The 14,677-nt window shown below is 49.0% G+C and overlaps 1 protein-coding gene across 6 annotated transcripts in view; it reads right to left on the reverse strand.

The window, feature by feature from the left end:
* CSAD (cysteine sulfinic acid decarboxylase) overlaps positions 1–14,677 on the reverse strand; it is a 25,114-nt gene continuing 10,437 nt past the window's right edge. For 4 of the 6 annotated variants that reach the window (XM_040234249.1, XM_040234248.1, XM_040234250.1 and 1 more), the window contains 14 exons: positions 9,422–9,558; positions 9,008–9,134; positions 8,840–8,930; positions 8,408–8,514; positions 7,868–7,983; positions 7,122–7,201; positions 6,754–6,808; positions 3,410–3,526; positions 3,270–3,334; positions 2,901–2,982; positions 2,279–2,478; positions 2,099–2,150; positions 1,860–1,949; positions 1–779 (listed from right to left, as the gene is read on the reverse strand). In XM_040234249.1, the coding sequence (XP_040090183.1) occupies positions 606–779; positions 1,860–1,949; positions 2,099–2,150; positions 2,279–2,478; positions 2,901–2,982; positions 3,270–3,334; positions 3,410–3,526; positions 6,754–6,808; positions 7,122–7,201; positions 7,868–7,983; positions 8,408–8,514; positions 8,840–8,930; positions 9,008–9,134; positions 9,422–9,547 (1,482 nt within the window). In that variant the 5' untranslated portion in view covers positions 9,548–9,558 and the 3' untranslated portion in view covers positions 1–605. Of the gene's footprint in view, positions 780–1,859; positions 1,950–2,098; positions 2,151–2,278; positions 2,479–2,900; positions 2,983–3,269; positions 3,335–3,409; positions 3,527–6,753; positions 6,809–7,121; positions 7,202–7,867; positions 7,984–8,407; positions 8,931–9,007; positions 9,135–9,421; positions 9,559–9,811; positions 10,126–14,677 lie in introns of those variants that run through there. The other 2 variants (XM_040234247.1, XM_040234246.1) reach the window with 2 other exon arrangements.

The raw sequence follows: 14,677 nt of genomic DNA on the forward strand, positions 1-14,677 counted from the left end.
TAATATGGCTGAAAATTTAACTTTTATTATTTTCCTATTTTTAATAAATGCAATAGATATTCATTATATCATAAAAACAGGGAGCACAAAAAGCATAAAGAAGTTCATTTTCAAACTGCTTACAATCCCATCCCAGGTAAAACTATTAATATTTTGGCATATTCCATCTCATCAGTCTTTTCCTATGTATTTTTGAATACAGGACAGATATTACCATATATACAGTCATATCCAGCTTTCTCAACATAACATTGTATTAAAATTATTTTTCTCCTATCTATAAAAGTCCTCTTTGTAAACACAATTTAAATGGCAGAGTAATATTCTACCATATAGATATCCTACCATTTATTTAAACATCCTCTTAATATCAAATATTGGGTTGGCCAAAAAGTTCATTTGCATGTTTCCATAATATGTTACAAGGAAAAACCAGAACAACTTTTTGGCCAGCCCCAAATTTATAGGCGAGCTAGTGGGTCAAAGCACAGAAAAATGAAGACGTTTTGTTTCCTAGAGTTTCTTCTTGGAGAACGCAGGGAGGAGATACAGGGAGATGGAGAGGGTCAGGGGAGGGGTCCAGGCCAGCAGCGAGATGGAGCGACTCAGAGATCCTGGCCCAGCCGTTCCAGCTCGTTCAGCAGGAAGTCCATATCAGCCCGTGTCAGCGCAGGGTTGGCCACGACCATGCGGAAGAAGTTGCTCCGGGTACCATGGGGCTGGTAGCCAATCATCATGGAACCCTTCCTCACCATGCGCTCCTTGAGGATTGGGGCTACCTGCGGGAGAAGTGGAGGGACCCTTTAGCTGCAGCCTGGGGTCAGGGTAAGGGATGGGTTCCCTGACTTGCATCCCTCTCCACCTAGCTGCCTTCCAGAGAGAGCAACTCACTGCTTGGATTCTGACCGTGGCCCCAGTTTACCTCTCCCACCACACCTGGCCCACTGGACCTTCTCTACTTCCTGCATTCTCCTCCAATTCACCAGTCTCCAAGTTGTCACACATGCCATTTTCCGCTAAATCCTGACTTCTCGCTGAATCTCAACAACTGCTTTTTCAGTCTAACTTCAAGCCTTCGTCATCCTTGACACCTTCTCCCCTCTCTGAATTCCTGTAACATTTTTTACCTGCACCTGTGATCTAATATATAATTTCCAAGATTGCCTTGAACACACCAGTTTCAAATAGGTAATGCTTGTTTTCTAAATAAATGACTCCTTAAGGGTGAGATTCCCCGGTGGCTCAGATGGTAAAGAGTCTACCCGCAATGCGGGAGGCCCGAGTTCAATCCCTGTGTCAGGAAGATGTCCTGGAGAGGAAAACGGCAACCCACTCCAGCATTCTTGCCTGGAAAATCCCATGGATGGAGGAGCCTGCAGGGCTACAGTTCATAAGGTGGTAGAGAGTCAGACACAACTGAGCGACTTCAGTTTAAGGGCGAGAATATTCTTGTCCTTTTGGATCATCTGCCACCCCTAGTACCAATATAACCCTAGGGGCCAGGACATATCTCCTGGCCTGACAGGGTTGTTCTGTACCCAGCATCAGTGAGTAAAACTTCTGATACCTTTCTGTCTCACTCAGCTCCCAGACCAGAACGCCCCACAGAGCCAATCTATGTACTGCACACTGGTGACTTCTGTAATGTCCCTCTCTGTCTTCTTCTTACTTTATAGAAGCATACCTTATCCTCCATCCCCCAGGCTCACAGAAGTGGGGACAAGCGGGTGTCATCTTCTGGTTCACTGTCCCCACATCAGAGCGAGACTAGCAAAGGTAGCTGCCATGCCGCTCACCAGCCAGCAGGGGGCGGAAACGCACCAGCTGCACTGGTTAACCAGAGCAGGGAGAAAGCCTACCTTAGACAGCCTTTCACTGTAATCTGGACTCTCCTTCTTCCCCCGCAGGCTGGGGGGCACGAACCAGAAACACACGTTGACAAATTCAGGCTGGGAGGAATAAACAGGGGGAAGGTGTGAGCAGAGGAAGATGGGCCATTCCCCTCTTACCACCCCTCTTCTCCCATCAGGGTTTTGTATGAGACACCGGCTGAGGGCAGGGGGCCGGAGGATGCAGAAGAGCACAAGGTGGGTCGTACCTCCATGACCAACTCAAATCCCTCCCGCTTCTTCAGCTCCTCCACCAGGTACCTGTGATCAGAGAGTGAGAAATCACGGGGGGAGGAGGTGAGGCAGAGATACACAAACAGAAGCGACCCAGAGTGAACCAAAGGGGTGCAGCCCAGCAAAGGGTGCAGGGCTGTAGCGCCCACTCCTACCGGGCAAGGGCAAAGGCCTGGTCCACACGGCGCTGCAGCCCCTGCCCGCCCTGTGCCTTCCACATGAGCCACAGCTTCAGACAGTCCACACGCCGGCCACACTGCACCACCTTGTCTCCCGTGTCCAGAGCCACATCGTAGAACTTGTCCTGCTGGAAGAGGTAGCTGGCCTGGGACCCGTGACAGCGCTTGAGCAGGTTCTGCAGAGGGTGGGGGGGACAGTCAGACTCCCCCCGCCACCGAGCTTCCCTCCAGGCCTGCACTGGGTGACTTCTTAGCTCAGTCCACGTTGTTTCTTTCCCTGGAACCAGGCAGCACTGATGGGACAGCTGCCGGCTTACTGAAACCCTTTCTCTGGATTTTCTTCCAACACTCAAGGCTTCTTCCCAAATGATCCGGGATCCCTCTGATTAAAACTTTTGTTGGGAAGCTTTTCCTTTGCCTGAAGACAGGGGGAGTGAGAGAGTCCACTACTGGGGATTAGGGTGGTCACAGATAATCAGCTTGAGATGGGATGGTAAGAACATGGAAGAAAGCCTGGAGCTTCCCTCAGGTGAGACAGAAGAGGAAACAGAGGTTCAGGGCGGGAGGCGGGGCCAGAGCAGGGGCAGGGCAGACCCACCGAGGTGTCCCGGAGAAGAAGAGCTGAGCACTGCAGCCCTGTGGAGAGGAGCTTGTGGGGATTCCAGGCCACGGAGTCAGCCCTGGGGTGGGCAGAGCAAAGCAGGGTCAGCCAGCTCCCAGTCAAGCTGCCCAACTAGAGCCTCCCCACCCTTTCCAGATCTCCAGTAAAAGGGACTTTAGTCTCACCTCAGCCCAGAGGAGAATTCCCAAATTTGATGTCTAACATCCCAGCCCCAATCAATCATCTCTCCCACTTCCCTCCTACCAGCCTCCTTCCCCTATTCCCATCTGAGCTCCCCGGCCCAAGAGTGTTCTCTGGATCAAGGATTTGAAGGGTGAGAGTCAGGGTGTAGGGGGCCATATGCACCTCTGGATGCCAGCCAGGAGATGTCTATGTGTCTGTGACAGCAGGACGCTCCCACCCCAGGCAGCCTGTGGAGCGGAAGGAACAATATGGGCCTTGGCCTTGGCTCAGCCCACCCCATTCTCAGGCCCATCCCAACTCACATCCACATGCAGCCACAGCCCATGATGCTGGCACACATCCGCGATTGCCTCCAGGGGGTCAAAGGCCCCCAGCACTGTAGTACCAGAGGTGGCACTGACCAGGAATGGCACGGCGCCCTGTGGCAAAAATGAAGAGGGAGCCATCCAGAGCCTGGCACTGAGCTCTAGGAACTCTTCACAGGCCTGACCTGGGCCCTGGGAACCTTACTACGTGTTACCACCCCTTTTAATTTGCAAGTGAGGACGCTAGGGTTCAGAGGTGTTAAGAAACTTGCCCCTGAGCTGCAACTCCGGAGATGGAATTCAAACCTAGGTCTGTCTAATAGTCTATCTCCAAAGCTTATACTCTTTCAAAAAAGTTGAATGTCTTACTGGAAGATCAAAATACTATTTTAAATATTCTAATAGGACAAAATTTATGTGGAAATTGAATTAGTATTAAAATAACTACTACAAAGAAAAGTGCAGGCCCAGATGGCTCCACTGATGAGTTCTACAAAACATTTAAGAAAGAACTGATACCAGCTCTTCATTAACTTACAAAAAAACAGAAGAGGACGGAACACTTCTGAATTCATCCTATGAAATGAGTTTTACCCTGATACCAAAACCAACAAAATATCACAAGAAAAATATAGAATATATCTCTTCTAAATAATGACATAAAAATCTACAAAACACCAGCAAGCCCAAATTAGCAACATAGAAAAAGAATCAAGTACCATGACAAAGTGGGATTTGTCCCAAGAGTGCAAGTTTGGTTTAACATCCCAGAATCAATCAATATAATATATCCTATCAATACAATAAAGGAAAAAAAAACCCCATACCTCAATGTGGTATAGTGATCATCTCAGTAGACATACAAACACATTTGACAAAATCCTCACGATAAAAACATTCAGAAAAATAAAAAAGGATTTGAAGGGAATGTTCTTAACCTGATAAAGGGCAACTACAAAAAACCCACAGCTAACATCATACTCAGTGGTGAAAGACGGAAAGCCTTCCCCCTAAGACCAGGAACAAGATAAGGATGTTCACTCTCCTCATTTCTATTCAACACTGTGCTGAGGTTCTAGCAGGGCAATTAGGTTTAAAAAAATTTAAAAATAAGAGGCATCCAGGGACTTTCCTGGTATTCCAGTGGTTAAGAGTCTGCCTTCCAATGCAGGGGACACAGGTTCAATCCCTGGCCCAGGAACTAAGATCCCAGATGCTACAGGCAATGAAGTCAGTGCACTGTAACTACTGAGCCCGCTGAGCCCACATGCTCTACAGCTCCTGTGCCACAACTAGGGGGAACCCTCGAACCGCAACAAAGATCTGACACAGCCAAAAAATAAACGAGTGTTAATGCCAGTTGTTTTTTTTAATAAGAGGCATCCATATTAAAAAAGAAAAAAGCAAATTATCTGTATTTACAGATAACATATTATATCTAGAAAATCCTAAGGAACCCATTAAAAAGACTGAGAATTAATAAATGAGTTTAACAGATTTGCAGAGTACAAAATCAATATTCAAAAATCAGTTGTATTTTTACACATTAGAAACAAACAATCAAAAATGAAAACAAGAAAATTTCATTTATAAGAACACTGAAAATAATAAAATACTTAGGAATAAATTCAACAAAAGAAATGCAAAACAGATACTGTGAAAACCACAAAGCATAGTTGAAAAGAAATCAAAGAAGACCTAAATAAACAGAGGCATTCCATGTTCATGGATCCACAAATTGAACACATCCCTATCAAAATCCCAACTGGTTTCTTTGCAGAAATTGACAGCTGAGCCTAAAATTCAAGTGGAAATTTAAGGGACCTAGAAAGCCAAAACCATCCTGGAAAAGAACAAAGTTGGAGGATTCACAAACGCTGATTTCAAAATTTACTACAAAGCTACTTTAAGACAGTATGGTCAATAGGATAGCCATGCAGATCAATGGAATAGACTGAGAGTCTAGAAATAAATCCTCACACTTAAACACTCTTTGGGTTTTAACAAGGATCCCAAGACAAGTTGCTGGGGAAAAACAGACATTTTCAAAAACTGGTGCTGCATACTGTTTACAATAGCCAAGACATGGAAGCAACCTAAATGTCCATCGACAGAGGAATGGATAAAGATGTGGTGCATATATACAGTGGAATATTACTCAGCCATAAAAAGAATGACATAATGTCACTGGCAACAACATGGATGGGCCCAGAGACTGTCATACGGAATGAAGTCAGACAGAGAAGAAGAAACACCCTATGACATCCCTTATATGAGGAACCTAAAAAGAGATGATACAAATAAACTTACAGAACGGAAAGAGACTCACAGACTTAGAGAACAAACTTACGGTTGCTGGGGATGGGGGAAGGAGGGTGAGAGAGTTTGGGATGGACATGTGCACACAGCTATATTTAAAACGGATAACCAACAAGGACCGACTGAACTCTGCTCAATGCTAAGTGGCAGCGTGGACAGGAGAGGAGTTTGGGGGAGAATGCATACATGTATCTGTAAGGCTAAATCCCTTTGCTATTCACCTGAAACTATCACAGCATTGTTAACTGGCTATAGCCAGTTAAATAAAGTTTAAGAAAAAAAATGGTGCTGCAAATATTTGCATGTGGTGATATAAACATATTTTAAAAATTTATACGTAAGTACATAGTTGAGGCATTTTCATGTGCTTTACATACCATTAATTTCAGCCTTATAACAATTCCGTGATCAGTTCTATATCATGCTCATTTTGCAAAGGAAGAAACTGACACAGATACACCATAATTTATCTACTGATGAATACTAAAATGTTTCTTAAAATTTTATACTTCGCCCCAGTGGACACAATTCTAAGCACTTTGTAATGAAAATTGATAGGCTAATCCTAGTAGTAGGACTCTGAGTCAGTGGATAGATACATTTTAAAATGGTACAGACAGTGCTGAAATGCCCTCTAAGATGGCTGCAGTATCTCTGTGTCCCCCAGGTGAAGGGGCCTCCACATCTCCCATCACTCCAAGTCCACGCTGCTCGCCCTGCACAGACCCTCCCAACTCACAGAAGCCTTCTGTGCTACCCTCCAGGTCCCCAACGTCCTCCCTGCAGTGCTCCCTGGGACTCTACTCAGGGACTCAGCCCTTGTCCCAGGGTCTGATCCTGCTCGGGTCTCGGCAAGACTGGGATCACCCGGGAGGGAGGGGTCACTTCAGCCCGCCAGGGAAGACAGGCATAGAGTGCAAGGGGAGGGAGGAGGGGCGCCTTGAGTAGGGCCAGTCAAAGACCCTCCAAGAAAGGAGCAGAGGGGCCCCGCTCCACTGGCCCAGCACCTCTCACTCACTCACCTCAGCCTTGGCCAAGCTGATCTGCCTCTCCAGATCCTCAGGGATCATTTTCCCTCTGGAAGAGAAAACTGAGTGGGTAGAGAAGTAATAGATTCTCTAGGCTAGGCGGCAGAACTTTCAAGAGCAGGGTAACATGTGGTTAGCAATGGGGAGGCCACAATGTTGATTTTTCCCTAAGAGGGGTAAACAGATCTCAGGGGACAGGGCGGAGACTCTAGCAGGCACTGGCAGACAGAAGAGGCAACTTGGAGGGGAGAGAGCAGGGAGAGAAGTCCGCCGCGGCGTGGGCCCAAGGCCAGAGCCTCTGGCAAGGGGAAGACATGTTGTGCCAGGCTGGGCCTGAGCCGCACAGACAGAAGGACCTTCACCTCTCATCTGCCTCGACCACTCGGACACTGTCGGTGCCAAGTCCCAGAAAAGCGGCTCCTTTCTTGATGGAGTAATGACACTGTGGGGAGGGAAGAGGGCAGGGAGGGTGGGGAGGAAAGGGACTGGTTAAATGGCTGAGACCCTGTAGACCAGGGCTTCTCAAATACTCACATGCCTGCAAATCACCAGCGTGTTTGGTAAAGAGGCAGATTCACATTCAGTAGGTCTGCACAGGGGCCAAAGGCTCGGCATTTCTAACAAGCTCCCAAGTGACACTGATTTCCCTGGTGGCTCAGTGGTAAAGAATATGCCTGCAGTGCAGGAGACACGGGTTCGACCCCTGCGTGGGAAAGATCCCCTGGAGAAGGAAATGGCAACCCAGTCCAGCATTCTTGCCTGAAAAATCCCACGGACAGAGGAGCCTGGCGGGTTACGGTCTGCAGGGTTGCAAAGAGTCGGACACGACTTAGTGACTAAACAACCAGAAGTGACAGTGATGCCACTGGCCCATGGACCACACTCTCAGACTGTGTGCACGGCACTGGATGCCGCTCCGCTACCCCAGACAGCAGGGAAGGTGAACAGGGCCCTCACACAGCCCCTTTGGTTGGAAGGAAGCACATTCACCTACAGGGGAGGCCAGCCTCAGAGGAGAAGGGTCTGGGCAGGCTGAGTCGCGGGTCCCGGACTCAGCTGGCTGGAGATTAGAACCAGGAGCCCAGGGTAGGCCTGTGCCTCTTCCCACCTCTTTCGATGTGAAGAGGGCCAGGGGCGGCAGTGCCCGGAGGCCCCTCTGTTTGCAGTCTGGGTATCGCTGATAGCGGGCCAGGTTCACAGCATATATGTTGGAGATGGAGCCACCTGTCACAGGGAAGGAAGGGGTGGCGGCAAGAGGGAGTGGCAGTGGGTCAAAACTGGAGCTTGGCTCTCCTGAACTCTCCACCCAGAAGCACAAGTGACTGGCTACCTGGCCACGGGTTCTGAGGATTTGACAAATGGCATGCTAGTGACCCAGAATGGCAGCATCTGCAGATCTCCTGATCACCCCGCTCCTCACCCTGGGCTGATCCAGGAGCCACCCTCCACCCCCCGCCAGGACGGCAGGAACCAATCCCATGGACTGTTTGGCAAACACAAGGATACAGGAGACTGGGCAGCGTCTCTCTGGTTTGGCCCAAGCCCAGTTGGAGAAGAAACAAAGGAGAATCACCCCTCCCAGCCAGCCCAGAGAAAGAGGATGGCGAGGGAGGAGGAACTCTCGAAAAGGCCCCTCCTCTTCACATACCAGGGCAGAAGACCCCGTCCCCAGAGCTCCAGCCCACCAGGGCCCGGAGTTTCTTCAGCACCTCCTCCTCCATGAGGACAAACACAGGGGCGATTTCGTACGTGTACCTGCCAGGGGAGGGAATGATGAGAATGGGAAAGAGACTGGGAGGGACTCTCAGAGGAGGTGAGAGTGTGAGTGAAAGGAGGGGCTGAAGAGACAACTGGCTTGCTGACAAAGAACCAGGAAAGAAAGAATGAGAAAACACTGGAGCCGGGATACAAGAGAAAGTTTGGGAAAGGAAACCCGAAGCGTAGGAGGGGAAAGACTCTGCCAGCAGAGATCGCCTGAAAAGAGGGGGCAGACACCATTCTCCTATCCTGCTCCCGGGGTCTGTCTCCTGCAAACCCAAATCCTTTGTGGGGTAGAGGTCGGGTTCCTGGGATGGCTCACTGGCTGGTGTTGAGGCTCTCTGTGACAATGCGTCCGGCCAGGGCATGGGGATCCAACCCTGAGAAGAGCTGGTTGAAGAAACGAGGGTGACCTGGAGAAGGGGGACGCAGGCTCAGAGTGGAGCTGGGCACAAATTCCAGACACGCCTCCCCCAAGCCCCAGACGCACAAGTCTTCACGCTGTATCGGATCACGGCCCGGCAGCGCTCCAGGATCTGCTCCTGTGACTCGCCCTCATGCCGCAGCTCCAAGTCCAGCAGTTGCTTCAGCTCCTCGGGCTCCTTCCACTCACAGACCTAGGACAGCACCACAGGAGACTCCAGGGGCACCGAGGGCACCCAACTGACTGGCTGCCTAAACCACATCTCAACAGACAACAGACACCACAAACCAGCACTCAACACCAGTTTGGAATGTTTTTCAAGCAGCACATGAACAAGGGTAAATAAACAGAATCTGATCCAGTATGCAATCTCTGAGGCACACAGTGAGGTGGTGATGGGTTCTGGGGAGAAGCCTGGACAGAGGAGGAAAGTTCTGAGTCAGGTTTGATGGACAGGAGGAGGAGGGAGAAAAGACCCACCTTCTCGGAGGCACTGGTTCCTTTTCGAATAACCTCATCCACCACAATCCCAAACACATCCTGGAGCAAGGCTTCTGCAGCCACAGGGTCCCCATCAAGGGAGAGGGGAGGTTGAGAGTCAGCCATCAGGAGAAAATCTGTGAGCAGAGCAGGAGTTATTCCCTACTCAGCCTGTCGACCCCACCCAGACTTAACCAGTGAGACCTAACCTAACCCATTCCTCAACTCTGGAATGGGCCTAAGGCCCAGCCTTCACCGTACAGATAAGGGCAAGTGAGAGCGTCCAGGGAGAGAGTCAGCAGAGATGGGCGGGAAAGAAAAAGGAAGTCAGTGCTAAGCAGGTAGAATCCAGTGGCCCCTGTTCACCGAAGGCAAAGGTGAAAAGCTTACCTTTCTGCTCAGGTCTCTGTCCAGATAAACTGGAGGCAGGGGACACAGTTGGCTTTTTAGAGAGTTAGGACCAGGGCAGCAGAGGGGGCAAGGTATAGGCAGCAGTCACATGACCGTGACATCACTCTCATGACCCTTGCCCTAAAGATTTGGGACAGGGCCAGCAGGTTGAGATAAGTTTCCTGAATAATCATTAGCTGACACGATGAAGGGAGGAGGTAAGATATAAGTCAGAAACACCTCCACTTCAGGCTGGAGGGGAGCAGAGAGGAGAAACAGCAGGACATCGGACTTCCCACCGAGAACCAAAGGGCCTGGAGAGGGGATGAGAGAGAGGGCTGCTCAGCTAAGAGATAAGAGCAGGGAGTAGGGCAGAGGCAGGAAACCGTAGCTGCTGACCCTAGAGGCTGAGGTGGGGAGCGACCTGGAGCAAGACTAGGGAGGTAAAATGGTTTAGGCAGGCCTCAGAGGTGGCTCAACCAGTAAAGGATCGGCCTGTAGTGCTGAAGACCTGGGTTCAATCCCTGGGTTGGGAAGATCCCATGGAGAAGGGAACGCCTACCCACTCCAGTATTTTGGCCTGGAGAATTCCATGGACTGTAGAGCCCTTGGGGTTGCAAAGAGTCAGACACGACTGAGCAATTTTCGCTTTCAGAGGCCAGTCTCTTTGCATCCCAACCCCTGGAGTCTTCTCAGAACTGTCCTGATTTCTAAAGCCCTCTCCTTTGAAGAGGAGGAAGAAAGAAGGTCACACTGAGGGTAGCAGTTCAATAAACAAGTAGAGTCCTGTACCTTGCAGGCTGAGCCGCTCAAGAAACAGGGAGTGGCTGTCTAAAGTGAGCACCAACTGTGTTCACATCAGGGTGCGGGGAAGACAGGGGAAGATCTGCAGGAGAACTGGGACTGTGTCTTGAAGGAGGACAGGAGGCATGCAGGGCCAGGGGAGGAAGGCCACGAGCTGATACTGGGTGTGAGAGGCACCTGGCCACTGGAAAGATCTGCAGGGACGTCATGGGGAGAAAGGCGAGGAGGGCAGGGCTGTACGCATTATGGACAGCCTTGAGTGCCAGCCAGGCCAGGAATCTAGATTTTATCTGCAGAAAAGATTGAAAGATTTCGTGATGAAAATGATGCGCTCAGAAGACCAGCGTATAGCAGCCAGATGCGGAAGAATGAAAAAGCCATTGGTGCAAGCCAGGAAAGAGGTGACCCACGTGTGAATAAGGGAGGTGTGGGTAGGAAAGGACAGGTAGAGGAGCATGCAGGCTTAACCACTTGCCGGTTTACGCTCAATTCAACACTTATGGAATCTACATGGGAGGGGAGGGAAGGGTCAAAAATGACCCTGGGGCTTGAAGCCCCAGGAAAAAGAACAGTGCCCCTAAAAAAAACAGGGATGCGCAAAGCGGAAGCTAGATAGAAAGCAAAATTGTTATTTCTTGGAAATACTCATCCAAGTGGAGGGGACTGGGGCTACAAACACTCATTTGGGAGGAAGTCAGGTTCAGCGCTCTAATGAGATGTGAGAGAAAATCACCCTTGGGAGCTGGGGTATAACTGAAGCCTGGTGATGGGCTCCATTCCTCCCAGGGAGAGAATGCTCAGAGACATGGCCAGGGAGAGAGGGGCAAAACCAAGGCCTAGGGAACCCCCAAATGAGGAGGCAAGAGGATCCAGAAAACATGGAAAGGAGGAATCAACCTCCAAGTGGACTGATCTGACATAATCCATTGTCAGAAGCCACTGGACCCCAAGGAACCAGTGGTCCTACGCTTAGACTTCTCCCCAGTAGATTGGGTTTGGGGAAACCAGAGGAGCTGGCCAGCCTTGAGAACGAGACACTTGATCCTTCATCAGCGCTCACTCTGGTTCCCCTGATGGGGCGTTTTAGGTGCAGAGGCTAGTAAAAATCAGCACCATAGAAGTATTCACCACATGCCTCACTCTGAACATAACACGCATTAGTCTAATCTTCACAATCATCGAGGGTAAGTTTATGACCCACATTTAAAGATGAGGAAATGAGGCAGGGGAGGGATAAATTGTGAGGTTGGGACTGACATATACACACTACTATATACAAAATAGATAACTAACAATAACCTTCTGTATAGCACAGAGAACTCTATTCATACTCTCTAACAGCCTACATGGGAAAAAGAATCCTATTTTTTTTAAAAAGAGTGAGTATATGTATATGTAGACGATTCACTTCACCACACACCTGAAACCAGGGCTGCCCTGGTGGCTCAGATGGTAAAGAATCTGCCTGCAATGCAGGAGTCCCGGGTTCGATTCCTGGGTGGGGAATATCCCTTGGAGAAGGGAATGGCAACCTACTCCAGTATTCTTGCTTGAAGAACTGGAAGAAAAGCTATGACAAACCTAGAGAGCATATTAAAAAGCAAAGACATTGCTTTATCAACAAAGGTCCATCTAGTTAAAGCTATGATTTTTCCAGGAGTCATGTACGGATGTGAGAACTGGACCCTAAAGAAAGCTGAGTGCTGAAAAATTGATGCTTTTGAACTGCAGTGTTGGAGAAGACTCTTGAGAGTCCCTTGGATAGCCAGGAGATCCAACCAGTCCATCCTAAAGGAGATCAGTCCTGAATATTCATTGGAAGGACTGATGCTGAAGCTGAAGCTCTGGTACTTTGGCTATCTGATGTGAAGAACTGACTTATTGGAAAAGACCCTGATTCTGGAAAAATTGAAGGCAGGAGGAGAAGGGGACGACAGAGGATGAGATAATTGGATGGCATCACCAATGGACATGAGTTTGAGCAAGCTCTGGGAGCTGGTGATGGACCCGGAAGCCTGGTGTGCTGCAGTCCATGGGGTCGCAAAGAGTCAGACACAACTGAGCAAATGAACTGAACATCTGAAATTAACACATTATAAACAAACTACACTCCAATAAAAAAATTTTTATTAAAAAATGAGGTAACAGATTTCAGAGACAGTATGGATATAACCTGTCCAGGTCACACAGCCAGCATGTGTCTTGAGTTGGGTCTGGACTTTGAAGCCCCCATCCTAATTTGCCACGTTCCACAGCCTCACACAGGGCTCCCTCGGCCAGAGCTTGCTGTGGTGCAAACACCTCTGGGCCAGGAGTGAGGACACCTCAGGGCCTGTTTCTATGAAATAAGGGCTTCAAAGAGAGAACCGCCAAGACATCTGCTGGTATTGATCAGCTCAAGTCATTGGATACGACAAGCAGCCCAGTAGGGCAAAAAACAGGAGGGAACAACTGGTGAAGAAAGGGAGACCCCAGCCTGGACGGGGGCTCTTTCCAAAGCTCTGAAGAGAGGTCTGCATGGAAGACGTGGCTGTGTCCACCCGGCCCCTTCTGTATCCATCTGACCAAAGTCACTGCTCAGAAATGAAAGGTGGGCGCTTCCCTGGTGATTCAGTGGTAAAGAATCTGCCTGCCAGTGCAGGAGACACTGGTTTGATCCCTGATCCAGGAAGATCCCACATGCCTCAGAGCAACTAAGCCCATGTGCCGCAACCACTGAGCCTGTGCTTTAGAGCCCAGAACTGCAACTGAGGAAGTCGCATGTGCTCGAGCCTGTGCTCTGCGACGAGAAGCCACTGCAATGAGCAGCCGAGCACTGCAACTAGAGAGCAGCCCTCGCTTGCTGCAACTAGACAAAAGCCTGCACCACAGTGAAGACCCAGCACAGTCAAAAATAAAAAATAAAGTAAAAAAAGATTTTAAAAAAGAAATGAAAGGTTGAGGCGAGGGCTCTGAACACCCAGTCTCCTCCAGTGGTAATGGGGAGATGAGGCATCCGTACCCTCACACTCTGTACAGCATCCTGTCTTGGGGACCCGAGGAAGGGAACAGCCCTTGCACATACACAGTCTTCTTTTTAAAAAGCAACGGTGGGGAGGAGTGGCGAAGCAAGAGGGACATTAACCCCTTAAATAGAATAACAAAGCCAAGAAACAAGAATAAACTTAGGGAGGGCGCTTTCATCCCTGGCTGAGAAGATGCTGCAAGGGCCGAGCAGGGTTCATTTGAAAACTGACAAGTTTTTCTGACTTCATGGGATCTCCAGTTCATAAATTCCTCCAACCACCAACTTGTTTGTATCTTTTTTTCCTTTATTTACACAGCCCGGGGTGCACAGTCTGCTGCTTCAACCACCCTTTGTCCAAAATCCTCAACTCCCTAGCCCTAATGTCCTTCCACCAAACTCACCTGGCAGGATCCCACTCCAGCTGGCTGGTCCTTCTCTTACCAAATCCACCCGGACTGTGGATTCTGCTAGTGAAAAACCACCTAAACATTCAAATTGGTTTTGCTATAAATTCATGGTCTCTGTACTCATTCCAATTAAATGTGGCAGATTAAACATATATGTTTACCACTACTCCTTCCTGAAACCCCACTAAAATTACATCAGTGGAATTTTAAATCCTGAAGAATAAAACAAATGAGAGACAGGAGGTGAGAGATGTCAATAACTGTAGAGGAGAGAACACAGATGAGAAGTGGTAACTGGTTCAGCAAATAGCAGAAAGTCAAAGTCAGTCTGACTGTAGGGGGCTATGCCAGAGGGATATAAACTGATTATTAGGGCAAAGGCCCAGAAAGGCTCAGGAATTTACAACGCTAGGTATCCTGGAAGACAGGACGGAGAAGCACAACTGAAAATATGAAAATTAGATGAAAATTTCTAAAAGGAACATTTAGACCCTCACTCTCCTCCCCTGCCCATTCAGCCAAGTGACTCCCCTCTCCTCCACCTGATTCCAAAGAAGCAGGAAGTAGAGAAACTGAAAGTCTGGGACTTAAGGATGTCAAGCACAGCAGGAGGTGAGGATGAAGCACTGTAATGAATACAGGAAGATT

The sequence above is a fragment of the Oryx dammah genome, unplaced genomic scaffold, assembly GCF_014754425.2.
Source record: "Oryx dammah isolate SB20612 unplaced genomic scaffold, SCBI_Odam_1.1 HiC_scaffold_29, whole genome shotgun sequence".
NCBI classification, from domain to species: domain Eukaryota; kingdom Metazoa; phylum Chordata; class Mammalia; order Artiodactyla; family Bovidae; genus Oryx; species Oryx dammah.